The sequence below is a fragment of the Triticum aestivum genome, chromosome 1D, assembly GCF_018294505.1.
Source record: "Triticum aestivum cultivar Chinese Spring chromosome 1D, IWGSC CS RefSeq v2.1, whole genome shotgun sequence".
Lineage (NCBI taxonomy): Eukaryota > Viridiplantae > Streptophyta > Magnoliopsida > Poales > Poaceae > Triticum > Triticum aestivum.
In genome coordinates, this window is record NC_057796.1 from 237,467,266 (window position 1) to 237,494,921 (window position 27,656).

General features: G+C 47.5%; 1 protein-coding gene across 1 annotated transcript; it reads left to right on the forward strand.

Annotated features, from left to right (window-relative positions):
• The first annotated feature begins 433 nt into the window (after window positions 1-433).
• Window positions 434-27,656, forward strand: LOC123158659 (protein FAR1-RELATED SEQUENCE 5-like). Its single transcript, XM_044576569.1, has 7 exons — window positions 434-497; window positions 4,456-5,003; window positions 5,097-5,153; window positions 6,698-6,700; window positions 17,555-17,718; window positions 26,865-27,477; window positions 27,648-27,656. Exons 1-7 carry the CDS (start codon window positions 434-436, stop codon window positions 27,654-27,656), a joined length of 1,458 nt encoding a protein of 485 aa, XP_044432504.1.

Here is a 27,656-nt window from a genome sequence, read left to right on the forward strand (position 1 = left end):
TCCAGATGAAAAGGGAGGAGCGAGTGGTGGCTGGGCCAGCAGAATTTTCTGCACCTGGTGTTTTTGCCTGGCTCAGAAGGTTAATAGTGAGGCGTAGGGCCAACGTACGTACACAGGTTGAATTAAAGGATGGCTGCTGACTGAAGCTAGGTACTGAAATGCGGAAGCAGTGCCCGCGAGGGAATTGAAAGGAGGGCCGTGCTTGAATCAATGAGTAGAGCCAGGCCAGCCCATCAGTTGCTACAGAGTGAGCAGTAAAGAGTACTTCACCAACAATTTTACAGTAGAAATAGTAGCAGGAACAAAGACATGTACAGCTGAAGGCTGTCCAGCGGCGAGCCGGTACGTGAGGTGCACGAGACTGAACTTTGAAGGCATGACAAGATACAGAGAAAACAGCAAACGAACTCCGGGAAAAGGCAACGCCGCGTACATGGTCGCATTCAGGATTCTGATTTCTGAGGCGTGCGCGTCCGGCTGGTCGGGGCAGCTCCAAGGTTAGGTGGGTGCCGCGTCGCTGGCGAGCGGGCGCGATCTCGATCTCGCGAGCACCCACCGTCGTCAGACTCTACCGGCTTGTCCAGTTCTATATACTACTCACCTTCCACGGAATATCGATTTGCTCTCGTGCTGTCCGTAGCAGTTAGCGGTTCGTTGAAGTGCGACTTTTTCCGTGTGCCTCTGAATGAATCTCTGATGCCGTGTACGGTGTACGTGCCGTCCTCGTCAGTTCGTCTTTTCGGCGTATGTTCAGGTGTGGTTTTCTCTGCTCAAGGAAAGCTACGGGCCGGCCTTGGTTGGTTGTACTGGACGATTTTTCCTTCCCGCTGGACGGTGACTGTCTCAGAGTTCATATCGGTTACGCAGCATACAGTGTCTCAATCATGGATAACCTACTTCGACAAATGACGCATTCCGAATATCTACTTTTCAGAATCTGAATGTTGTTTCAAATCAACTACTACGTAATAACAACATTTTTTTTTGAAGTAAACTGAAGATCAGACCTCTTTTTTACAGGGGAAAAATATCACACTTTTTTTAGGACACCGATAACTGCCACACGTGTAATGTATCGGGTGGTTGTGCCGCACGCCTCGTGTGGCATGGAGAAGAACCTGCCCGCACGACCGCGTCCGGGCGCGCGCAGCCACAGCCCGCACGTCCGGTGTGTGGCAAAACCGCCCACACGTCCGGGCCAAACGACCGCACTGCCCGCACGACCCAGCACGCCAGCCATCCCGGGCTCCTTCCGATCCCGAGTCCGCCCTGCCGCCATTGTCTCGCACCTCTCGATCCCCTACCTCCGTCGCCTTCCTTCTCTGGTTGCCATGGCAACCAGAGCAAATCCCTAGCGCCTTCCCACCGCTAACCACCCACCCCACCCCCACCCCCTCCCACCCCAACCCCGCCCTCCCAAGACGACGAGCTAAAACAGGTGGATCTCCGATCTCCTGTTTCTCGACCTTCTTTTGTCCAGAAATCTGAAATTGCAAATTTGCCCACGAAGATGGCAACTGGATCCACGCTATCAGGGCAAACACCCCACGAATTTTTGTGTCTTTGCATTTGCCCCCCAACATACGTCAGATCTGCCATATACTATGCTAGACTTGTGCCAAGCTTCTGGGTTGGCTTGATGCGAGTAGTTGGTAATGAAGCGTGCGTAGGAATCACTATAAATAGGGAGAGAAAGGAGGAATTTGGCATGGGGAGGGAGGAAAAATAATTGTCACTTGTATCTAACGTCAGTTGCCATCTATCGTTGTCCGTAGTTGCCACCATGTTATCTTATTGCTTGCCATCCTATTTTATTTTCTGTTGACATCGCTTCAAAATGATAGATGGCATCCAGAATTCAGAAAAGAGAATGGATGTGCATGTCCTACTTGCCATGAGGTGTTGGTTGCCTACGCAAGAAATGTTATGAGATTTCCATGTTATCTTCTACGTGCAAACAGCAAGAACGCTTTTTGCGGATTGTTGATGCGTTCTTGTTCATGCAGTGACTAAAAGCACAGTGGAGAAAAGAAAAAGCAGAAGAATGAATCACGAAGATGGCACTGATCCTTGGCTTTCTCAAAGGCCGGAAACGCCACCTTGGGATGCAGCAGAGTACAATCAACTCATTTCTTCAGGGCCATTGTTGCCACTACTAGAGCACTACGCGGGCATCGGTACGATGCATGATAAACAAAGAAGAAACAGTTGTCATGTTCGTGACGATGAAAATGTCATTCTACTTATGTCCTACAATCTATTTTTTAGCAGGTTCTTATGACCAAACCACAATCAGGGGGCAGCATGGCAAGTTTCGTCACAGGGCGCTAACACTGACAAATGTACGGGCAACCAACTTCAGCTAGCTAATGTGGCAAATCAAGGTAACGCATACGAAAAACAAACTTACTGTTGTGGACATGAAATTAAACTTGCAAGGATGGCAAAAGACTCACGAGTTATATCGAAAAAAATGTAGGACCTTCATGCAGCATGTGGCATCAGGCGGCAACCATGTACCTGCCATCAACGTCGTACAGAGGTGAGTGCATGAAAGTGAAGTTGTGGACAGTGAGTTAGGAGAAAGGAACATATCTGACAGCTGCAGTTGCCATGCCTGGACAGCTTCAGTTGCCATGGCTGGACAAACTGTAGTTGCCATGCCTGGACAACTGCAGTTGCCATGTATAATCAAATGTGACTACAATGTCTAAACAACCGTGGATGACAAGTGTGAACAAATCTGTGTGGCATGGTTGGACCACTACATGTGCCATGTTGAACAAACTACAGTTGCCATGCAATGACCAACTGCTACCATGATCGCAGGTTGTTACGGTGGAACCACATCGGCAAACGTCTCATGGCAAGCTTCACAGTTGCAGGAAAGCGCTATTGCAGATAGAACACATAAAATTGGAATGACAGACCACACAAGATCGGCACATGCGGCACAACAAGGTAAAAAAAGTGAAAACAGAAAACAGTACTGCATTTGCTTTTGTGGGGAATAGCATGTGAAGAAAAGTAGATTTGTAACGGTGGTGGTGGCAAAAACAAACAAAAAATGCTACCAAGTGGTCGTGTGCAAATAGTCGTATATTGTCTTCGGGATTTGCCAATTGCTATAAGAGTGTGTGCAACATTCATGATTGTTCACATTTGCGTATTGAGCTCAAGCCTAGAATACAAGTTTTGATGCTAGAGTATACTGGTTGCCATGTGTTGGCAACAGTAGTTGCCATGTATGTTGAACTGTATCTGCCATTGCTATATGCTGCAAGTTCTGATGCTGAAAGACGCTGGTTGCCATGTGTTGGCAACAGTAGTTGCCATGTGTGTTGGACTATGTCTGTCATTGCTATATGCTACAACTTCTGATGCTAAAAGACGATGGTTTCCATGTGTTGGCAACGGTAGTTGCCATGTGGTTGGACTGTAGCTGCCATTACTGGAGAATTACAGTTGCCATGCATGGCCATATGCAGATTCATTCACGGCTTGCTGTGTGAATGATATCATGCAAAATCACATGCAGTTGCTGTACTCCATTATGATAAACATGACATTCAAGCAAAATCTTACGCTCGTACCTGATTTTTTATTGTAGGGCCTTCAACTACAATTAACAGCGGCGCGGGGACATCTACTGCGGGGAGCTCTGAGCGCACGGAAGACGCGTTCCACCAGTCAACCAACACTCATGCCACAAACAATGCCGAGTCAGTGCCGGAAATGGCAATCGTGCCAGCAATACCGACAAGCACACCTGTGCACACCAGCAGAAGCAACACTCAAGCAGATGAAACAGCCGCCGATACTGAAGTGAATGATGAAACCGATGGCGAAGCACAAGGGGATGAAGATGGTGGGCAATCAGAAATCATGGTACCCCAGCCACTGTATCTTGGGCAGAGATTTGATTCGTTTGAAGATGCAAAGGAATTCTACCAGACATATGCAAAGTTCCATGGGTTTGCGGTCAACACCGAATACCATAGGAAAATTAAAAAAACTAACGAGTACAGCAGAGGTGAGATGAGGTGCTACAAGGCACCGAGAAACAAGAAGGGCAAAGGTGATGCGCCTGTCATTCCGGAACGAAAGAGACGTATCATTGTCAAGACGGAATGCCATGTCCGGTGTAAGCTGAACGTAGATGGAGCACAGTGGGTGGTCACTGAATATTTTGACGAGCACAACCACGAGCTAATAAAGAAGTTTGACTTGGTAAAATTTCTAACCGCCCACAGAGGATTCACCCCCTCGAGAAGAAATTCATAAAGCTGCTACATGATTGTAACGTCGGTCCATCAAGAATGGTGCAGATACTCTCCCTCATCCACAGCAAAAAGGGGTCTCTGAGTAGCATGCCCTACCTACCAGCAGACGTCACAAACCTAAAGGCAAAGTACCGTAGAGAAAGCAAGTTGGCTGACATAGAAGCCACGATAGCCTACTTCGATGAGAAAGCGAAAGAAGATCAAGATTTCTTCTACAGGATAAGATTGGACGATGAGGACCGTGTTAGGAACATGTATTGGGTGGATGGTGCTGCAAGAAGAGCCTACAAACATTTCCGAGACTGCATTTCATTCGACGCGACATATCTCACTAATATGTACAAGATGCCATGCGCTCCATTCATAGGAATAAATAACCACAATCAGCCATTGCAGTTCGGATGCGGGCTCGTTCGGAACGAAGACACGGATGGGTACACTTGGCTATTCAAGACCTTCTTGGAGTGCATGGGTGGACTTGCTCCGATGAACATAATAACAGACCAGGATTTTAGCATGCGTGCATGCATAGAGGAGGTCTTTCCGTTGGCAGTGCACATGCACTGCAGGTGGCACATTATAAAGAAGGCTGAGGAGACGCTAGGACCGTTCTTTGCTGACCGTCCAGAGCTGCACAAGGCATTCGAGTTGTGCGTGGACCACAGCTTGACGGTGGAGGAGTTTGAAAGGAGCTGGATGGCTATGATTGAAACATATCAAGTCCAAGACCACGAGACGCTTGCTAGCTTGTGGGAGAAGCGAATGTACTGGGTGTCGGCCTACTTCATGCAGTGCTTCTTCCCGTTTCTGCAGACTACACAATGCAGTGAGGGGTTCAATGCTGTTTTGAAGCGGTACGTGAGCCCTGGTGTGACGCCCCCGATTCAATCGTACACTAATCATACACGCAAACGTGTACGATCAAGATCAGGGACTCACGGGAAGATATCACAACACAACTCTAAAAATAAAATAAGTCATACAAGCATCACAATACAAGCCAGGGGCCTCGAGGGCTCGAATACAAGTGCTCGGTCATAGACGAGTCAGCGGAAGCAACAATATCTGAGTACAGACATAAGTTAAACAAGTTGCCATAAGATGGCTAGCACAAACTGGGATACAGATCAAAAGAGGCGCAGGCCTCCTGCCTGGGATCCTCCTAAACTACTCCTGGTCGTCGGCGGCCTGCACGTAGTAGTAGGCACCTCCGGGGTAGTAGGAGTCGTCGTCGACGGTGGCGTCTGGCTCCTGGGCTCCAGCATCTGGTTGCGACAACCAGGTAGAAGGGAAAGGGGGAAAAGAGGGAGAAAAGCAACCGTGAGTACTCATCCAAAGTACTCGCAAGCAAGGATCTCCACTACATATGCATGGGTATATGTGTAAAGGGCCATATCAGTGGAGTGAACTGCAGAATGCCAGAATAAGAGGGGGATAGCTAATCCTGTCGAAGACTACGCTTCAGGCCACCTCCATCTTGTAGCATGTAGAAGAGAATAGATGTTAAGTTCACCAAGTAGCATCGCATAGCATAATCCTACCCGGTGATCCCCTCCTCGTCGTCCTGTTAGCGATCACCGGGTTATATCTGGCACTTGGAAGGGTGTGTTTTATTAAGTATCCGGTTCTAGTTGTCATAAGGTCAAGGTACAACTCCGGGTCGTCCTTTTACCGAGGGACACGGCTATTCGAATAGATAAACTTCCCTGCAGGGGTGCACCACATAACCCAACACGCTTGATCCCATTTGGCCGGACACACTTTTCTGGGTCATGCCCGGCCGTGGAAGATCAACACATCGCAGCCCCACCTAGGCACAACAGAGAGGTCAGCACGCCGGTCTAAATCCTATGCGCGCAGGGGTCTGGGCCCATCGCCCTTTGCACACCTGCACGTTGCATACGCGGCCGGAGAGCAGACCTAGCAACCTCCATTTCAAAGGAAGTTGCGTTACACGGTCCAACCCGGCGCGCGCCGCTCAGTCGCTGACGTCACGAAGGCTTCGGCTGATACCACGATGTCGAGTGCCCGTATCTTTCCCACGTAGTTGGTTAGTGTGCATAGACCAAATGGCCAGACTCAGTTCAAATACCAAGAACTTGTTAAGCGTGTTATTTTTAAGTATCCGCGGACGCCGACCAGGGCCAGGCCCACCTCTCTCCTAGGTGGTCTCAACCTGCCCTGTCGCTCCACCACAAAGTAACAGTTGGGGGCCGTCAGGAACCCAGGCCCACCTCTACCGGGATGGAGCCACCTCTCCTTTCAGCCCCCTCATCAGAATCACTTGCGGGTACTTAATGAGCTGACCCGACTTTAGTCACCACATGTGTCATGTATATAAAGTATATAGTATATACCCGTGATCACCTCCCTAGTGATCACGGCCCGATAGTATAGCATGGCAGACGGACAAGAATGTAGGGCCACTGATGGAAAACTAGCATCCTATACTAAGTATTTAGGATTGTAGGTAAAGGTAACAACAGTAGTAGCAAGGACAGGCTATGCAGCAGAATAGGATTAACCGAAAGCAGTAACATGCTACACTACTCTAATGCAAGCAGTATAGAGAAGGAATAGGCGATATCTGGTGATCAAGGGGGGGGGCTTGCCTGGAAGCTTAGCCGAGAAGGAGGGGTCGTCAACACCGTAGTCGAACTGGGGGTGGCCGGCAGTCTCGGGGTCTACCGGAAAGAAGTAACGGAGGGGAACACAATAAATAACAGAGCAATCAAAGCATCACAAAGTGTAACATGGCATTACGCGGTGCTAGAGGTGACCTAACATAGTAGTAGGTGCTACTGGCGAAGGGGGAAAACATCCAGGAAAGTATTCCCGGTGTTTGACGTTTTCGGACAAACGAATCGGAGGGGTATTGTTACACGTTCTCTATGCTAGGAATGTGTGGCGGACGAACGGACTGTGTATTCGGATTCGTCTCGTCGTTCTGAGCAACATTCATGTACAAAGTTTTCCCATCCGAGCTACAGATTATTTTATATTAATTTTCAAAGTTTTATTCATTTTCTGAATTTAATTTAAATCGAAAATAAAAGGGAAATTACTATGGGTACACAGAAGTGTACCCACATATGTGCTACTAAGACTGACATGTGGGGCCAGGAGCTAAGTCAGCCCAGTCAACTGTTGACCAGTTGACTGGTCAACAAAGTCAAAGGGGCCCAGGGGGTCCCACCTGTCACTGACTGGGAGTCCCCAGTCAGCAGAGTTGACTAGTCAATTGGTCCAGCGGGACCCAGTACTCAGTGACTCAGCTTAAAACTAACAGTTAATTTCCTTTAATTAAATGGTTCTAATTAAACGGCGGGTCCCACTGTCATACACAGGGGAGGTAATTAAGCGTGTGATTAACCTAATCTAATGGTGCCACGTCAGCGTAACCACCGGCGCTAATCCGGCGGCTCCGGCGATCGCCGGCAGGCCGACTCCGGCCACGGGAGCTCGCGTGGGTGGTGGCGTTCGAGCGAGCGCTCCCGGGCGAGTCGAACGGTGGCCGTGGGGGAGCTGGTGGTGGGCTGTGGCGGCGGCGTCAGTGAGCGAGGCGGCTGTGGAGCTCGGGCCTGCGGTGGGCACGGGGCGGCGGGCGCCAGCTGGGGTGAGCGAGGCCACGACTGGGGGAGGGGCGGCTGCGTGCAGGCAGGCGGCTGGCGGCAGCGGGCGGGCACTGGGCTGCGGGGGCGCGCACGCGTGGCCAGGAGGGCACGGGGAGGAGCTGCTGGCGGCGGGGCAAAGCCGCGCCGGGGCAACGGCGAGCAGGGACGGGGCGAGTGTGGCAGCGCGGCGAAGGAGCAGCAGGGGGAAACGGAGCGCGGCCAGCTGGAGGGGAGGCGACAGCGGCGGCAAGCGGGCGGAGGCCGAAGCTCAGTTGTGTGGAGCGCTGCGGGGCAACGGGCTCGGGTGGAGGAGCTCAAGACCATGGAGGTCGTCGACCATGGCGGCAACGGCGACGGTCGGAGCTCGTGGGAACGGCACTAGGCGCAGGTCTGGGAGCAGAGGGGAAACAAGGTGGAGCTCACCGGGGAGGCACACGGGGGCCCGGTGGTAGCTTAGGAGCAGCAGAACATAGACACCCGCCGGAGGAGCGCCGGCGGCCTTGGACGAAGATGGGCTCGATCTCGAGGCTGCGGTGGCGTAGAGCTCGAGCTCGGGGACGGAGAGGGAGTAGTGGAGCTCAGCGGAGCCCGTGCGTGTGCTCGCGAGGCGCGGGGATGACGATGGCCACGGCGACGGTTGCGCGGTGGAGCTCGGGATCAAAGAGAGCAGTGAGGGGGAGAGAGGAACGACGCGGGTGGAGGGGAAGATATTTTTGGGCGAGGCCACGGCATCGACGCTGGCAATCTTATCCCCTCCAGGCGCCCTGTAGCGACCCACAGATGAGGTGGCGCGGCTGGAACGGCGCCCAGCGCTTGGTCGTGTTCGAGAGGTGGAGGAGAGAGGAGGAGGGCGTCGCTGGCTGGGTTGGGCCGGCCTGGTTGGCCCATAGGCCAGCTGGGCCACGGCCCAGCAGGGGGGTGGGGGTTCTTCTCCTTTTTATTTTCTTGTTTGTTTTTCTTTTCTTTTCGTATTTCTTTTATTCTGTTTTATTTTACCTTTAATTTCTTTAGTTTTGTAAAACATGACAATAGCTCTTAAATTAATGTCTCAGAATAATCCACTCCCTTAAAAAGTTTGGTGACTAAATAAACTAGTTTAACATTTGCTTATTAATTTAAAAGCATTCACATAATTGTTTTTGCTACTGTTTTATTTAGTTTAGCGCATTTAAACTTTTTATAAAGACTTGGTTTACCCACCAATATTACTTATGAATTATTTTACACATCCCGAACATTTTAGTTTTAATTTTTGAAAACTTTTATTGTATGCCATATTTGGAATTTGAATTTTGAATCGGTTTTTGAACTAACGAGGAATTAGCAACAGTAACGGAGGTGACGTGGCATCATTAGCAGAGTTTTACTGTAGCCTAATTATCCGGGCGTCACAAATCTCCTCCACTACAAGAAATCTCGTCCCGAGATTTAAGAGGGGAGTAAGGGGGGAAATTCTGGTTACGATATTCTAACGGATCTTCTCGAAGAAGTTAATCCCTTTCGTTGATGTCTTCAATTCTTTATTCCAATGCATCATGATGAAGTTGTCGTCCTTTCTTCGGGGAACTCCATCATACTTACGAATAGGTAAGGGGCAACTCTACAACGATAGGATGTTATAAGGAAAAATCATCTAGGGGTATCCCAAGAATGAACATATGAGTATCTCTCGAGTTGAACAAATGAAACACATCGAGAGCAAAGTAGGACAGTGCAATAAGAAGTTTCGAGCGGATAGGCAATCGTTCATTGCCTGAAACAGAGTGTGAAAGGGGTTCAGAGATACGGGAATAAGTATTGTGTCCGATACCAGAATTGATCACTAGGAAGGTGGCTCGCAAATTACATACGAAACGAAGCGCAAGGGATAACTTCGAACAGGGATGTACAGGAGATTCAGGTTTCGATCATGTGGAACTGTGGGTTATGGGCCCACAATGTGGGTTAAAATTAGAAAGGGGGCTGACATGTTGCACGGTCATGATAGCAAGGCATGTCAGAGGGTAGCCTGCCAGCTATGTTGGCAACAATGTTGGTACCAAGGGCGGGGGACGAAGAGAACCATCTTCCTGCTCGTTGAACGAGGCGGGCCAATAGCTCGTCCATCGATGGCTATTGGAATGTCATCAACAATAGTAACAGGGTCTTATTGACAGAGTAGTACACCGAGGTGTTTACATAAGCAGTGAATTATTACTGCTTAGATCATATAGATCACAAGAAAGATTAAATAAAATAATGGAAAGGAAAAGGGTGATCATCAGATTAAACAGAACAATGGAAAGGAAAATGTGTTTAAACACATATTTCAAGGGTATATCCTTCCCAAGGACAAGCTGAGCATGATATCCATGACAGGATATAACGTAGAAAACTCTTTAGGTAGGGGAGAGAAATTTCATGACATTACCCATACAATGGTGTTTGGATAATTGAGCAAGAATCATTTAGCATTGGGCTTCAAATGTTCTTGTAAAAAAAATCGGAGTACCACAGACATGCTTCGAGATAGCATTGACATGGTCTTCAAGCAAAGGTTGGACTTGGATATACAAAGGATTCATCAGGAACAACTTATAGAATAAGTCTTACAATTTCCTCATGGAAGAATGGTTAACCTTGCTAAAATGCAAACTATAACAATAGGTCCTCCGGCCAATTGTGCTAGGCATGACATCACCCTACCGGGTCATATAAAGACCAATGTTATAACTCTTGGAAATATGTCCCAACCATCATATCTGACCGAGATTCATATCTGATTAGTGCCAGGATACCTCAGACTCGGGATGCCTGAGAAGAAAAGGTGCAACACAAATTGACGAGATGCCAATGTAAGATCCTCGGGAAATGAACTATGGAAGCGAGTTCAAAACAAGAGTTCATCATTAAACCAAGGAGAGGATGAGGAGGTGGCTGATGAACTAAACGACAATTCATCGAGATTTCCAAAAGATGGATTTCCACAATCATGTGAACAAAGAGATAACATTTGTCAAATCAAACGATATAATGAGGTATGCTCGAGGAAAACATACTCAATTAAACATTGGTGGAAAGCTGCACCCAAAAATATGGGCTTAGGTAGCATGATCAATGTTGGAACGATGATTCGATAACCAATAGTCTAAGAATGAACTATCGACCATTAACTCCAAAGCAATAGGATTGCTAGAAGTTTTGAATTCACGCATCATAGTTCAATTGTCGGTATTCAGGTTAGAAATGACAAGGGGATCAGAAAACAAATGGAGATGGCAAGAAGTATTACTATATCAAGAATTCTCAAGAGGTGGAGCAATTCTCACAATATCCTTGACATAAAAGATGCTAATACTCCAAGGTAGAACATAACATAAGCTGGTTAGTAAGGAGCTCCATAACGTGATCAAGTTTGTGATGAAAGGAAGGTAAGGATGTTGTCGATGGTAACTCAAATTACCAAGGAACGAGGAAGGCACTTATCATCAAGAATTCCATTGATATCCTGGAGTCAAAATGTTGATGATGATCACGACAATTTGTTGTCGAGAGGATCCACGAAGAAGCAATTGATCAGCGATTGTATCAAGCAAAAGGACTGATGCAGCGGATTATTGGAGCCACAGATACGACACAAGCTCGGGGTCAAGTTTGTTGTTCGAGGTGAAACGATAAGACGAGGAAATTGACGAAAGCTTAGTTCATCACCGAAAGTTGTGCTCCAGGAATAAGGACCAGGTAGCACAGTTAAAATTTAGCACAATAAGGATATAGCCAATCAGGCTAGGAATGACTTGAAGGATTATTAAACTCATAAGCAACGAAAATTACTTAGAGTATTGAATCGGAGTGCGGAATCGATTCACTTATCAGTGTTCTCGAGTGACTAATAACTCAAAACCCAGGGAAAACTGGAATTGACGAGAATAATAGTTGACGAAGAACTCATAAGAAGTTATGTAGTTCCGTGATATTCTCGAGATACCAGAGGGTATACTCAAAGGTAGAGCAGAATAGAGGTTGGATAGGTGTAATGATCTGCAGAAGTCAAGTACTTCAACTTGTCCAAGAAAAGGAACCAAAGAATATCAATATGGCCGGAACCAAGATTGCAAAAGACCAGATCCCAGATATAAGATGAACTTATACCAAGGGAATAATTAATTTAAGAGTAGCTTCCATGATAAGATCTACATCGTGTCCATGGGCATGAACACAAAGTTCAAGGTCGACTCCCACTTCTTCAATGCATAACCTTTCATTCACTGCTCTAGATAAAAATGATTTCAGTGTCAAAACCTACCTGGTGAATTACCAGAGGAGTATGACCCGTGAAAACTTTCGGGTTCACAGAGATTAAGGAAGGCATAGGTTCAACCCATCGGGGCATCTTAGAAACATATACCATGAATTTTTAGGAGTAATTAACACAAGCTCGAAAGTAGAGCATGGTTGTCAAAGCATTATGCATCAGGGAAAGAACTCACAAGATTTGAATGTGAATGATACCATCGGATAACAACCCAGCAATGGGTTTGGCGGTCCATAACGGAGCTGACGTGAGTATCGGTACTCAATTAGAGGAAGAAAGAATGCAAAGGCATCAGATTATGGGAATAACTAACTAATTCAAATCTCAAATGCAAAGGAATTGCGCTTTCCAAATCAAGGGATCAGAAGCAAATGCTCTGATTAAGGATGGATAAGTTGAGTAGACTTAGGGGTACAACCGACGGCAATTTGGTTGGTCGAGAACCAGTTCATGTTTAAAATGACGTCTGATACGGAAGGATGAATTCTAGGATTTCGACTAAGGATTGCGAGCATTCACCACATATCAAATCAAAGGCTGAAAATGACAATGACAAGGGATACTAATGAATATTGCTAGACATATGGAACGCAACCATAATGCAAGCAGACAAGTATTTGCACAGCAACAACTGGCAGAGAATTACCGGAAGACCGGATAGTATATCAATGTACCTAGTGGATCATATGATCAACTAGTAATGAACAGTTCCTTGATAAGGGTGAAGAATTATTCGTAGGGGTATTCATGCGGCAAGGAACTGTGGGGTAGTAAGCATAAAGGATGCTTGGAACATCGGAGAGTATTTGAGGGCACATTGTAATAACAAGGTCAACTGGGGATGAAGGTATGAACGACAAAAGTATGTAGTTATCCATAAAGATTTATCGGTGGTAGGGATCGCAACGGCGAAGAGCACAAGGGTCTCGGGAAAGCATCAGAGAGTGTCTTCAGAATCTTCTGGTGCAGCAGGCGATCATCTGGCCTGAAGGGGCTCTCCGGGAGGAAGTATCTTCGAGAACCTAAAGTTAGATTTTAGCAAAATCATTTAACCTGAATAGAAGAGAGTTTAGAGTCCTAGAGTAAAGGTCAAGGAATAAAAGATCCTACTACCACCCAATGGCGACGTGGGCGCGTAAGCCGCACAGCCATGTTAATAAAAGTTTTTCAATGACTAGACACGACTTCGGCCAAGGAGTTGGAAAGGGGGATTCCTACAGGTAGTCGGCTCTGATACCAACTTGTGACGCCCCCGATTCAATCGTACACTAATCATACACGCAAACGTGTACGATCAAGATCAGGGACTCACGGGAAGATATCACAACACAACTCTAAAAATAAAATAAGTCATACAAGCATCATAATACAAGCCAGGGGCCTCGAGGGCTCGAATACAAGTGCTCGATCATAGACGAGTCAGCGGAAGCAACAATATCTGAGTACAGACATAAGTTAAACAAGTTGCCATAAGATGGCTAGCACAAACTGGGATACAGATCGAAAGAGGCGCAGGCCTCCTGCCTGGGATCCTCCTAAACTACTCCTGGTCGGCGGCGGCCTGCACGTAGTAGTAGGCACCTCCGGGGTAGTAGGAGTCATCGTCGACGGTGGCGTCTGGCTCCTGGGCTCCAGCATCTGGTTGCGACAACCAGGTACAAGGGAAAGGGGGAAAAAAGGGAGAAAAGCAACCGTGAGTACTCATCCAAAGTACTCGCAAGCAAGGAGCTCCACTACATATGAATTGGTATATGTGTAAAGGGCCATATCGGTGGACTGAACTGCAGAATGCCAGAATAAGAGGGGGATAGCTAATCCTGTCGAAGACTACGCTTCAGGCCACCTCCATCTTGCAGCATGTAGAAGAGAATAGATGTTAAGTTCACCAAGTATCATTGCATAGCATAATCCTACCTGGCGATCCCCTCCTCGTCGCCCTGTTAGAGAGCGATCACCGGGTTATATCTGGCACTTGGAAGGGTGTGTTTTATTAAGTATCCGGTTCTAGTTGTCATAAGGTCAAGGTACAACTCCGGGTCGTCCTTTTACCGAGGGACACGGCTATTCGAATAAATAAACTTCCCTGCAGGGGTGCACCACATAACCCAACACGCTCGATCCCATTTGGCCGGACACACTTTTCTTGGTCATGCCCGGCCGCGGAAGATCAACACGCCGCAGCCCCACCTAGGCACAACAGACAGGTCAGCACGCCGGTCTAAATCCTATGCCCGTAGGGGTCTGGTCCCATCACCCATTGCACACCTGCACGTTGCGTACGCGGCCGGAGAGTAGACCTGGCAACCTCCATTTCAAAGGAAGTTGCGTTACGCGGTCCAACCCGGCGCGCGCCGCTCAGTCGCTGACGTCACGAAGGCTTCGGCTGATACCAGGATGTCGAGTGCCCGTATCTTTCCCATGTAGTTGGTTAGTGTGTATAGACCAAATGGCCAGACTCAGATCAAATACCAAGAACTCGTTAAGCGTGTTATTTTTAAGTATCCGCGGATGCCGACCAGGGCAGGCCCACCTCTCTCCTAGGTGGTCTCAACCTGCCCTATCGCTCCGCCACAAAGTAACACTCGGGGGCCGTCAGGAACCCAGGCCCACCTCTACCGGGATGGAGCCACCTGTCCTTTCAGCCCCCTCATCAGAATCACTTGCGGGTACTCAACGAGCTGACCCGACTTTAGTCACCACATGTGTCATGTATATACAGTATATAGTATATACCCGTGGTCACCTCCCTAGTGATCACGGCCCGATAGTATAGCATGGCAGACGGACAAGAATGTAGGGCCACTGATGGAAAACTAGCATCCTATACTAAGTATTTAGGATTGCAGGTAAAGGTAACAACAGTAGTAGCAAGGACAGGCTATGCAGCAGAATAGGATTAACCGAAAGCAGTAACATGCTACACTACTCTAATGCAAGCAGTATAGAGAAGGAATAGGCGATATCTGGTGATCAGGGGGGGCTTGCCTGGAAGCTCAGCCGAGAAGGAGGGGTCATCAACACCGTAGTCGAACTGGGGGTGGCCGGCAGTCTCGGGGTCTACCGGAAAGAAGTAACGAAGGGGAACACAATAAATAACAGAGCAATCAAAGCATCACAAAGTGTAACATGGCATTACGCGGTGCTAGAGGTGACCTAACGTAGTAGTAGGTGCTACTGGCGAAGGGGGGAAACACCAGGAAAGTATTTCCGGTGTTTGACGTTTTCGGACAAACGAATTGGAGGGGTATTGTTGCACGTTCTTTATGCTAGGAATGTGTGGCGGGCGAACGGACCGCGTATTCGGATTCGTCTCGTCGTTCTGAGCAACTTTCATGTACAAAGTTTTTCCATCCGAGCTATGGACTATTTTATATTAATTTTCAAAGTTTTATTCATTTTCTGAATTTCATTTAAATCGAAAATAAAAGGGAAATTACTACGGGTACACAGAAGTGTACCCACATATGTGCTACTAAGACTGACATGTGGGGCCAGGGGCTAAGTCAGCCCAGTCAACTGTTGACCAGTTGACTGGTCAACAAAGTCAAAGGGGCCCAGGGGGTCCCACCTGTCACTGACTCGGAGTCCCTAGTCAGCAGAATCGACTAGTCAATTGGGTCCAGCGGGACCCAGTAGTCAGTGACTCAGCTTAAAACTAACAGTTAATTTCCTTTAATTAAATGGTTCTAATTAAACAGCGGGTCCCACTGTCATACACAGGGGAGGTAATTAAGCGCGTGAATAACCTAATCTAATGGTGCCACGTCACCGTAACCACCGGCGCTAATCCGGCGGCTCCGGCGATCGTCGGCAGGCCGACTCCGGCCACGGGAGCTCGCGTGGGTGGTGGCGTTCGAGCGAGCGCTCCCGGGCGAGTCGAACGGTGGCCATGGGGGAGCCGGTGGTGGGCTGTGGCGGCGGCGTCAGTGAGCGGGGCGGCGGTGGAGCTCGGGCCTGTGGCGGGAACGGGGCGGCGGGCGCCAGCCGGGGTGAGCGAGGCCGCGACTGGGGGAGGGGCGGCTGCGCGCGGGCACTGGGCTGCGGGGGTGCGCGCGTGTGGCCAGGAGGGCGCGGGGAGGAGCTGCTGGCGGTGGGGCAAAGCCGCGCCGGGGCAACGGCGAGCAGGGACGAGGCGAGTGTGGCAGCTCGGCGAAGGAGCAGCAGGGGGGAAACGGAGCGCGGCTAGCTGGAGGGGAGGCGACGACGGCGGCAAGCGGAGCGGAGGCCGAAGCTCAGTTGTGTGGAGCGCTGCGGGGCAACGGGCTCGGGTGGGGGAGCTCAAGACCATGGAGGTCGTCGACCATGGCGGCAATGACGACGGTCGGAGCTCGCGGGAACGACACTAGGCGCAGGTCTGGGAGCAGAGGGGAAATGAGGTGGAGCTCACTGGGGAGGCACATGGGGGCCCGGTGGTAGCTTAGGAGCAACAGAACGGCGACACCCGCCGGAGGAGCGCCGGCGGCCTTGGACGAAGACGGGCTCGATCTCGAGGCTGCGGTGGCGTAGAGCTCGAGCACGGGGACGGAGAGGGAGTAGTGGAGCTCGGCGGAGCCTGTGCGCGTGCTCACGAGGCGCGGGGATGACGATGGCCACGTCGACGGTTGCGCGGTGGAGCTCGGGATCGAAGAGAGTAGTGAGGGGGAGAGAGGAACGACGCGGGTGGAGGGGAAGATATTTTTGGGCGAGGCCACGGCATCGACGCTGGCAATCTTATCCCCTCCAGGCGCCCTGTGGCGACCCACAGACGAGGTGGCGCGGCTGGAACGGCGCCTAGCGCTCGGTCATGTTCGAGAGGTGGAGGAGAGAGGAGGAGGGCGTCGCTGGCTGGGTTGGGCCGGCCTGGTTGGCCCAGAGGCCAGCTGGGCCACAGCCCAGCAGGGGGGGGGTTCTTCTCCTTTATATTTCCTTGTTTGTTTTTCCTTTCTTTTCGTATTTCTTTTATTCTGTTTTATTTTACCTTTAATTTCTTTAGTTTTGTAAAACATGACAATAGCTCTTAAATTAATGTCTCAGAATAATCCACTGCCTTAAAAAGTTTGGTGACTAAATAAACTAGTTTAACATTTGCTTATTAATTTAAAAGCATTCACATAATTGTTTTTGCTACTGTTTTATTTAGTTTAGTGCATTTAAACTTTTTATAAAGACTTGGTTTACCCACCAATATTACTTATGAATTATTTTACACATCCCGAATATTTTAGTTTTAATTTTTGAAAACTTTTATTGTATGCCATATTTGGAATTTGAATTTTGAATCGGTTTTTGAACTAACGAGGAATTAGCAACAGTAACGGAGGTGATGTGGCATCATCAGCAGAGTTTTACCGTAGACTAATTATCCGGGCGTCACACCTGGCAAGTCATTGCTACAGTTTGCCAAGCAGTACACCGCTTTGCAACAAAAAATACTGGGATCCGAGCTACAGCAAGAAGCAAACACCGCGCTCAAGCAGCCAAAATTGCTAACGTATTTACCAATGGAGAGGCAGATGAGCAAGATATACACCAACAAGATTTTTAACAAGTAAGTCAGTTGTGTTACAATCTTATTTGCACAAACATGAAGGTACTAGGTGTTGGAAATATGCCCTAGAGGCAATAATAAATTGGTTATTATTATATTTCCTTGTTCATGATAATCGTTTATTATCCATGCTAGAATTGTATTGATAGGAAACTTAGATACATGTGTGGATACATAGACAACACCATGTCCCTAGTAAGCCTCTAGTTGACTAGCTCGTTGATCAATAGATGGTTACGGTTTCCTGACCATGGACATTGGATGTCGTTGATAACGGGATCACATCATTAGGAGAATGATGTGATGGACAAGACCCAATCCTAAGCCTAGCACAAGATCGTGTAGTTCGTTTGCTAAGAGCTTTTCTAATGTCAAGTATCATTTCCTTAGACCATGAGATTGTGCAACTCCCGGATACCGTAGGAATGCTTTGGGTGTACCAAACGTCACAACGTAACTGGGTGGCTATAAAGGTGCACTACAGGTATCTCCGAAAGTGTCTGTTGGGTTGGCACGAATCGAGACTGGGATTTGTCACTCCGTGTAAACGGAGAGGTATCTCTGGGCCCACTCGGTAGGACATCATCATAATGTGCACAATGTGACCAAGGAGTTGATCACGGGATGATGTGTTACGGAACGAGTAAAGAGACTTGCCGGTAACGAGATTGAACAAGGTATCGGGATACCGACGATCGAATCTCAGGCAAGTACTATACCGGTAGACAAAGGGAATTGTATACGGGATTGATTGAATCCTCGACATCGTGGTTCATCCGATGAGATCATCGAGGAGCATGTGGGAGCCAACATGGGTATCCAGATCCCGCTGTTGGTTATTGACCGGAGAGTCGTCTCGGTCATGTCTGCGTGTCTCCCGAACCCGTAGGGTCTACACACTTATGGTTCAGTGACGCTAGGGTTGTAGAGATATTAGTATGCGGTAACCCGAAAGTTGTTCGGAGTCCCGGATGAGATCCCAGACGTCACGAGGAGTTCCGAAATGGTCCGGAGGTAAAGATTTATATATGGGAAGTCTTATTTTGGTCGTCGGAAAGGTTTCGCGCATTATCGGTATTGTACCGGGAGTGTCGAAAGGGGTCCGGGGGTCCACCAGCCCCGGGGGGGCACATGGGCTGTAGGGGTGTGCACCTTGGCCTATATGGGCCAAGGGCACCAGCCCCAAGAGGCCCATGCGCCAAGAGATAAGGTAAAGGGAGAGTCCTAAAGGGGGAAGGCACCTCCTGGGTGCCTTGGGGAGGATGGACTCCTCCCTGGCCGCACCCTTCCTTGGAGGAAGGGCCAAGGCTGCGCCCCCCGCTCTCCCTTGGCCCTATATATAGTGGGGGGAGGGAGGGCAGCAATACCCAAGCCCTGGCGCCTCCCTCTCCCTCCCGTGACACATCTCCCTCCTCCCGCAGCGCTTGGCGAAGCCCTGTTGGAATCCCGCTACTTCCACCACCATGCCGTCGTGCTGCTGGATCTCCATCAACCTCTCCTCCCCCCTTGCTGGATCAAGAAGGAGGAGACGTCGCTGCTCCGTACGTGTGTTGAACGCGGAGGTGCCATCCGTTCGGCGCTAGGATCATCGGTGATTTGGATCACAACGAGTACGACTCCATCAACCCCGTTCTCTTGAACGCTTCCGCTCGCGATCTACAAGGGTATGTAGATGCACTCCTTCCCTCTGTTGCTAGTAAACTCCATAGATTGATCTTGGTGATGCGTAGAAAATTTTGAATTTCTGCTACGTTCCCCAACAGTGGCATCATGAGCTAGGTCTATGCGTAGTTTCTATGCACGAGTAGAACACAAAGTAGTTGTGGGCGTCGATTTTGTCAATTTACTTGCCGTTACTAGTCTTATCTTGATTCGGCGGCATCGTGGGATGAAGCGGCCCGGACCGACCTTACACGTACTCTTACGTGAGACAGGTTCCACCGACTGACATGCACTAGTTGCATAAGGTGGCTAGCGGGTGTCTGTCTCTCCCACTTTAGTCGGATCGGATTCGATGAAAAGGGTCCTTATGAAGGGTAAATAGAAATTGGCATATCACGTTGTGGCTTTTGCGTAGGTAAGAAACGTTCTTGCTAGAATCCCATAGCAGCCACGTAAAACATGCAACAACAATTAGAGGACGTCTAACTTGTTTTTGCAGGGTATGCTATGTGATGTGATATGGCCAAAAGGATGTGATGAATGATATATGTGATGTATGAGATTGATCATGTTCTTGTAATAGGAATCACGACTTGCATGTCGATGAGTATGACAACCGGCAGGAGCCATAGGAGTTGTCTTAATTTATTGTATGACCTGCGTGTCAATGAAAACGCCATGTAATTACTTTACTTTATTGCTAACCGTTAGCCATAGTAGTAGAAGTAATAGTTGGCGAGACAACTTCATGAAGACACGATGATGGAGATCATGATGATGGAGATCATGGTGTCATGCCGGTGACGAAGGTGATCATGCCGCGCCTCGAAGATGGAGATCAAAAGGCGCAAGATGATATTGGCCATATCACGTCACTTTATGATTTGCATGTGATGTTTGTCATGTTTACATCTTATTTGCTTAGAACGACGGTAGCATAAATAAGATGATCCCTCACTAAAATTTCAAGAGACGTGTTCCCCCTAACTGTGCACCGTTGCGAAGGTTCGTTGTTTCGAAGCACCACGTGATGATCGGGTGTGATAGATTCTAACGTTCGAATACAACGGGTGTTGACGAGCCTAGCATGTACAGACATGGCCTCGGAACACATGCGAAACACTTAGGTTGACTTGACGAGCCTAGCATGTACAGACATGGCCTCGGAACACAAGAGATCGAAAGGTCGAACATGAGTCGTATAGTAGATGCGATCAACATGGAGATGTTCACCGATGATGACTAGTCCGTCTCACGTGATGATCGGACACGGCCTAGTTTGACTCGGATCATGTATCACTTAGATGACTAGAGGGATGTCTATCTGAGTGGGAGTTCATTAAATAATCAGATGAACTTCATTATCATGAACATAGTCAAAAGGTCTTTGCAAATTATGTCATAGCTTACGCTTTAGTTCTACTGTTTAAGATATGTTCCTAGAGAAAATTTAGTTGAAAGTTGATAGTAGCAATTATGCGGACTGGGTCCGTGAAACTGAGGATTGTCCTCATTGCTGCACAGAAGGCTTATGTCCTTAATGCACCGCTCGGTGTGCTGAACCTCAGCGTCGTCTGTAGATGTTGCGAAACATCTGACATACACGTTTTGATGACTACGTGATAGTTCAGTGCGTAATGCTAACGGTTTAGAATTGTGGCACCAAAGACGTTTTTGAAACGTCGCAGAACATATGAGATGTTCCGAAGACTGAAATTGGGATTTCAGACTAGTGCCCACGTCAAGAGGTATGAGACCTCTGACAAGTTTCTTAAGCCTGCAAACTAAGGGAGAAAAGCTCAATCGTTGAGCATGTGCTCAGATTGTCTGAGTACTACAATCACTTGAATCGAGTGGGAGTTAATCTTCCAGATGAGATAGTGATGGTTCTCCATAGTCACTGCCACCAAGCTATTAGAGCTTCGTGATGAACTATAACATATCAGGGATAGACATGATGATCCTTGAGCAACTCGCGATGTTTGACACCGCGAAAGTAGAAATCAAGTAGGAGCATCAATTGTTGATGGTTAGTAAAACCACTAGTTTCAAGAAGGGCAAGGGCAAGAAGGGATACTTCATGAAACGGCAAATCAGTTGCTGCTCTAGTGAAGAAACCCAAGGTTGAACCCAAACCCGAGACTAAGTGCTTCTGTAATGAGGGGAACGGTCACTGAAGCAGAACTACCCTAGATACTTGGTAGATGAGAAGGCAAGGTCGACAGAAGTATATTGGATATACATTATATGAATGTGTACTTTACTAGTACTCCTAGCAGCACCAGGGTATTAGATACCGGTTCGGTTGCTAAGTGTTAGTAACTCGAAATAAAAGCTGCGGAACAAACGGAGACTAGCTAAAGGTGAGATGACGATATGTGTTGGAAGTGTTTCCAAGGCTGATGTGATCAAGCATCGCATGCTCCCTCTACCATCGAGATTGGTGTTAAACCTAAATAATTGTTATTTGGTGTTTGCGTTGAGCATAAACATGATTGGATTATGTTTATCGCAATACGGTTATTCATTTAAGGAGAATAATGGTTACTCTGTTTATTTGAATAATACCTTCAATGGTCTTGCACCTAAAATGAATCTCGATCGCAGTGATACACATGTTCGTGCCAAAAGATATAAAATAGTAATGATAGTACCACATACTTGTGGCACTGCCATTTGAGTCATATTGGTATAGAACGCATGAAGAAGCTCCATGTAGATGGATCTTTGGACTCACTCGTTTTTGAAAAGATTGAGACATGCGAACCATGTCTATTGGTATATATGCATGAAGAAACTCCATGCAGATGGATCGTTTGGACTCACTTGATTTTGAATCACTTGAGACATGCAAATCATACCACATGGGCAAGATGACTGAAAGGCCTCGTTTTCAGTAAGATGGAACAAGAGAGCAACTTGTTGGAAGTAATACATTTGATGTGTGCAGTCCAATGAGTGCTGAGGCACGCAGTGGATATCGATATGTTCTTACTTCACAGATGATTTGAGTAGATGCTGAGAATATTTACTTGATGAAACACAAGTCTGAATTATTGAAAGGTTCAAGTAATTTCAGAGTGAAGTTGAAGATCGTCGTGACAAGAGGATAAAATGTCTGTGATATGATCATAGAGATGAGTATCTGAGTTACGAGTTTGGCACACAATTAAGAAATTGTGGAAATTGTTTCACGACTAATACCGCTTGGAGCACCATAGTGTGATGGTGTGTCCGAACATCATAACTGCACCCTATTGGATATGGTGCATACCATGATGTCTCTTATTACCACTATCGTTTATGGGTTAGGCATTAGAAGACAACCGCATTCACTTTAAAAGGGGCACCACGCAATTCCGTTGAGACGACACCGTTTAGAGAAACCTAAGTTGTCGTTTCTTAAAAGTTTGGGGCTGCGATGCTTATGTGGAAAAGTTTCAGGCTGATAAGCTCGAACCCAAAGCGGATAAATGCATCTTCATAAGAATACCCAAAACAGTTGGGTATACCTCCTATTTCAGATCTGGAAGCAAAAGTAATTGCTTCTAGAATCGAGTCCTTTCTCAAGGAAAAGTTTCTCTCAAAAGAATTGAGTGGGAGGATGGTGGAGACTTGATGAGGTTATTGAACCATAACTTCAACTAGTGTGTAGCAGGGCACAGGAAGTTGTTCCTGTGGCACCTACACCAATTGAAGTGGAAGCTTATGATAGTGATCATGAAACTTCGGATCAAGTCACTACCAAACCTCGTAGGACGACGAGGATGCGTACTACTTCAGAGTAATGCGTAATCCTGTCTTGGAAGACAACGATGAACCTATGAGCTGTGGAGAAGCGATGGTGGGCCCGGATTCTGACGAATGGCTCGAGGCCATGAAATCCGAGATAGGATCCATGTATCAGAACAAAGCATGGACTTTGGTGAACTTGCCTGATGATCGGCAAGCCATTGAGATAAATGGATCTTTAAGAAGAAGACGGACATGGACGGTAATGTTACCGTCTATGAAGCTTGACTTGTGGCAAAGAGTATTTTCACAAGTTCAAGGAGTTGACTACGATGAGATTTTCTCATCCGTAGCGATGCTTAAGTCCGTCGGAATCATGTTAGCATTAGCTGCATTTATGAAATCTGGCAGATGGATGTCAAAACAAGTTTCCTTACCAGTTTTCGTAAGGAAAGGTTGTATGTGATACAATCAGAAAGGTTTTGTCGATCCTAAGGATGCTAAAAGGTATGCTAGCTCCAGCGTTCCTTCCATGGATTAGAGCAAGCATCTCGGAGTCAGAATATACGCTTTGATGGAGTGATCAAAGTTTTGGGTTTATACAAAGTTTGTTAGAAACTTGAATTGACAATAAAGTGAGTGGGAGCGCTACAACATTTCTGATAAGTATATGTGAATGACATATTGTTGATCCGAAATGATGTAAAATTTCTGGAAAGCATAAAGGGTTGTTTGAAAGGAGTTTTTCAAAGGAAGACCTGGATAAAGCTGCTTACATATTGGGCATCAAGATCTATAGAGATAGATCAAGACGCCTGATGATACTTTCAAAGAACGCACACCTTGACATGATTTTGAAAGAGTTCAAAATAGATCAGCAAAGAAGGAGTTCTTGGCTGTGTTACAAGGTGTGAGTATTGAGTAAGACTCAACACCTGACCACAGTAGAAGAGAGAGAAAGGACGAAGGTCGTCCCCTATGCTTTAGACGTAGGCTCTACAGTATGCTATGTTGTGTACCGCACATGAAGTGTGCCTTGCCATGAGTTAGTCAAGGGGTACAATAGTGATCCGGAAATGGATCACATGACAGCGGTCGAACTTATCCTTAGTATCTAGTGGACTAAGGAATTTTCTCGATTATGGAGGTGAAAAGGAGTTCATCGTAAAGGGTTACGACGATGCGAACTTTGACACTAATCCGGATGACTCTGAGTAGTAAACCGGATTCATATAGTAGAGCAGTTATTTGAAATGGCTCCAAGTAGCGCGTGGTAGCATCCACAAGATGACATAGATATTCGTAAAGCACACACGGATCTGAAAGGTTCAGACCCGTTGACTAATAACCTCTCTCACAAGCATAACATGATCAAACCAGAACTCATTAAGTGTTAATCACATAGTGATGTGAACTAGATTGTTGACTCTAGTAAACTCTTTGGATGTTGGTCACATGGTGATGTGGCCTGTGAGTGTTAATCACATGGTGATGTGAACTAGATTATTGACTCTAGTGCAAGTGGGATACTGTTGGAAATATGCCCTAGAGGCAATAATAAATTGGTTATTATTATATTTCCTTGTTCATGATAATCGTTTATTATCCATGCTAGAATTGTATTGATAGGAAACTTAGATACATGTGTGGATACATAGACAACACCATGTCCCTAGTAAGCCTCTAGTTGACTAGCTCGTTGATCAATAGATGGTTACGGTTTCCTGACCATGGACATTGGATGTCGTTGATAACGGGATCACATCATTAGGAGAATGATGTGGACAAGACCCAATCCTAAGCCTATCACAAGATCGTGTAGTTCGTTTGCTAAGAGCTTTTCTAATGTCAAGTATCATTTCCTTAGACCATGAGATTGTGCAACTCCCAGATACCGTAGGAATGCTTTGGGTGTACCAAACGTCACAACGTAACTGGGTGGCTATAAAGGTGCACTACAGGTATCTCCGAAAGTGTCTGTTGGGTTGGCACGAATCGAGACTGGGATTTGTCACTCCGTGTAAACGGAGAGGTATCTCTGGGCCCACTCGGTAGGACATCATCATAATGTGCACAATGTGACCAAGGAGTTGATCACGGGATGATGTGTTACGGAACGAGTAAAGAGACTTGCCGGTAACGAGATTGAACAAGGTATCGGGATACCGACGATCGAATCTCAGGCAAGTACTATACCGATAGACAAAGGGAATTGTATACGGGATTGATTGAATCCTCGACATCGTGGTTCATCCGATGAGATCATCGAGGAGCATGTGGGAGCCAACATGGGTATCCAGATCCCGTTGTTGGTTATTGACCGGAGAGTCGTCTCGGTCATGTCTGCGTGTCTCCCGAACCCGTAGGGTCTACACACTTAAGGTTCGGTGATGCTAGGGTTGTAGAGATATTAGTATGCGGTCACCCGAAAGTTGTTCGGAGTCCCGGATGAGATCCCGGACGTCACGAGGAGTTCCGGAATGGTCCGGAGGTAAAGATTTATATATGGGAAGTCTTATTTTGGTCGCCGGAAAGGTTTCGCGCATTATCGGTATTGTACCGGGAGTGCCGAAAGGGGTCCGGGGGTCCACCAGCCCCGGGGGGCCACATGGGCTGTAGGGGTGTGCGCCTTGGCCTATATGGGACAAGGGCACCAGCCCCAAGAGGCCCATGCGCCAAGAGATAAGGTAAAGGGAGAGTCCTAAAGGGGGAAGGCACCTCCTAGGTGCCCTGGGGAAGATGGACTCCTCCCTGGCCGCACCCTTCCTTGGAGGAAGGGCCAAGGCTGCGCCCCCCCTCTCCCTTGGCCCTATATATAGTGGGGGGGAGGGAGGGCAGCAATACCCAAGCCCTGGCGCCTCCCTCTCCCTCCCGTGACACATCTCCCTCCTCCCGCAGCGCTTGGCGAAGCCTTGTTGGAATCCCGCTACTTCCACCACCACGCCGTCGTGCTGCTGGATCTCCATCAACCTCTCCTCCCCCCTTGCTGGATCAAGAAGGAGGAGACGTCGCTGCTCCGTACGTGTGTTGAACGCGGAGGTGCCATCCGTTCGGCGCTAGGATCATCGGTGATTTGGATCACGACGAGTACGACTCCATCAACCCCGTTCTCTTGAACGCTTCCGCTCGCGATCTACAAGGGTATGTAGATGCACTCCTTACCTCTCGTTGCTAGTAAACTCCATAGATTGATCTTGGTGATGCGTAGAAAATTTTGCATTTTTGCTACGTTCCCCAACACTAGGTGCCATGTAGAATGTAATGCAGTTGAAATGCTTATTTGAAAATGATGATTTTGTTGAAAAGTAGCCATTAGGTACAGAGTAACCATGATATGTAGTTGCCATGCTTAATGAACTACAGTTTACCATGCTTAATGAACTGCAGTTTGCCACGTTTACTCAACTGCAGTTACCATGTTTGCTCAACTGCAGTTGCCATGTTTGATGAACTGTAGTTGCCATGTTTCATGAACTGCAGTTGCCATGTTTAATGAACTGTAATTCCACTGGCCATGATGGTATGGGATGCAAATGCCAAAATGAAGTTGTTATGTAGTTGCCATGTTTAAATGAACTGCAGTTGTCATGTTTAATGAACTGCAGTTGCCATGTTTACTCAACTGCAGTTGCCATGTTTAATGAACTGTAGTTGCCATGTTTGAACGAATTGTAATTCCATTGGCCACAACAACAAAAGGTGCTACAAAAAAATTCACACAAGAGTTTAACAAAACCACACAAAACTTGCAGATTCCAGGAAGAAATAAAGCGTGCCAGCATGTACACGACTTTCCAGGTGGACGAACATACGTTCAAGGTGTGTTCTATCCTGGGCATGTCGGATTCAGAACCTGAAGACCCGAATAAGGGAAGGAACTACTTTGTGAAGGCATCGATAAGCGAAGGCGAATACTACTGCCAATGCTGCAAATTCGAACGGGACGGGATTGTGTGCTGTCACATTCTAAAAGTAATGGACATGAACGCGGTGACACGAATGCCCCGCCATTTCATAAGGCGGCGATGGAATTGGGACGCTGACGACGCATTGGCGCCGGAAACATCAAACGCAGTTTTGGCCGTGCATGACGAGAGACCAGAGTCAACCATGGAAGTTGTTAGGCATGTTGTGTTGACAAAGAACTATGTTGAACTAATTTATGAAGCGTGCAAGAGTGATGAGACAACAAGGGTCACAGAAAAACACAGGAAGGCCCTCAAAAGAGATCTTGATGAGATCAAGAAGAGGAAAGCTGAGGAAGCCTTACACAGGTTCCCCCGCACATCAAGTGTGCCTTCGTCCACGGGGCCATCATCTGAAAACTCGAAGGTAGGATCTGGAACAACAAGCACACAAACACAGGTTAGGAACCCGCCCCGTTCCATCACAAAAGGGTGTCCAAAAGAGATAAGATACAAATCGGTATTGGAGATTCAAGCAAAACACAAGAAACCAAAGAAAGGGACGGGCAATCCGTAAACAACATTGGAGCACTGTGACTTGGTCCATGGTGACATTTTTTTGTAATCTAGATGTTCTAA

What these genes read in the sequence shown, in the direction of transcription:
- LOC123158659 (XM_044576569.1), top strand. Translation starts at nt 434, where the DNA reads ATGGTCGCATTCAGGATTCTGATTTCTGAGGCGTGCGCGTCCGGCTGG. An exon ending in CTGGTCGGGGCAGCTCCAAG is followed by an intron (nt 498 to 4,455) that starts GTTAGGTGGGTG and finishes AAGCCACGATAG; the next exon opens with CCTACTTCGATGAGAAAGCG. An exon ending in CTATGATTGAAACATATCAA is followed by an intron (nt 5,004 to 5,096) that starts GTCCAAGACCAC and finishes CCGTTTCTGCAG; the next exon opens with ACTACACAATGCAGTGAGGG.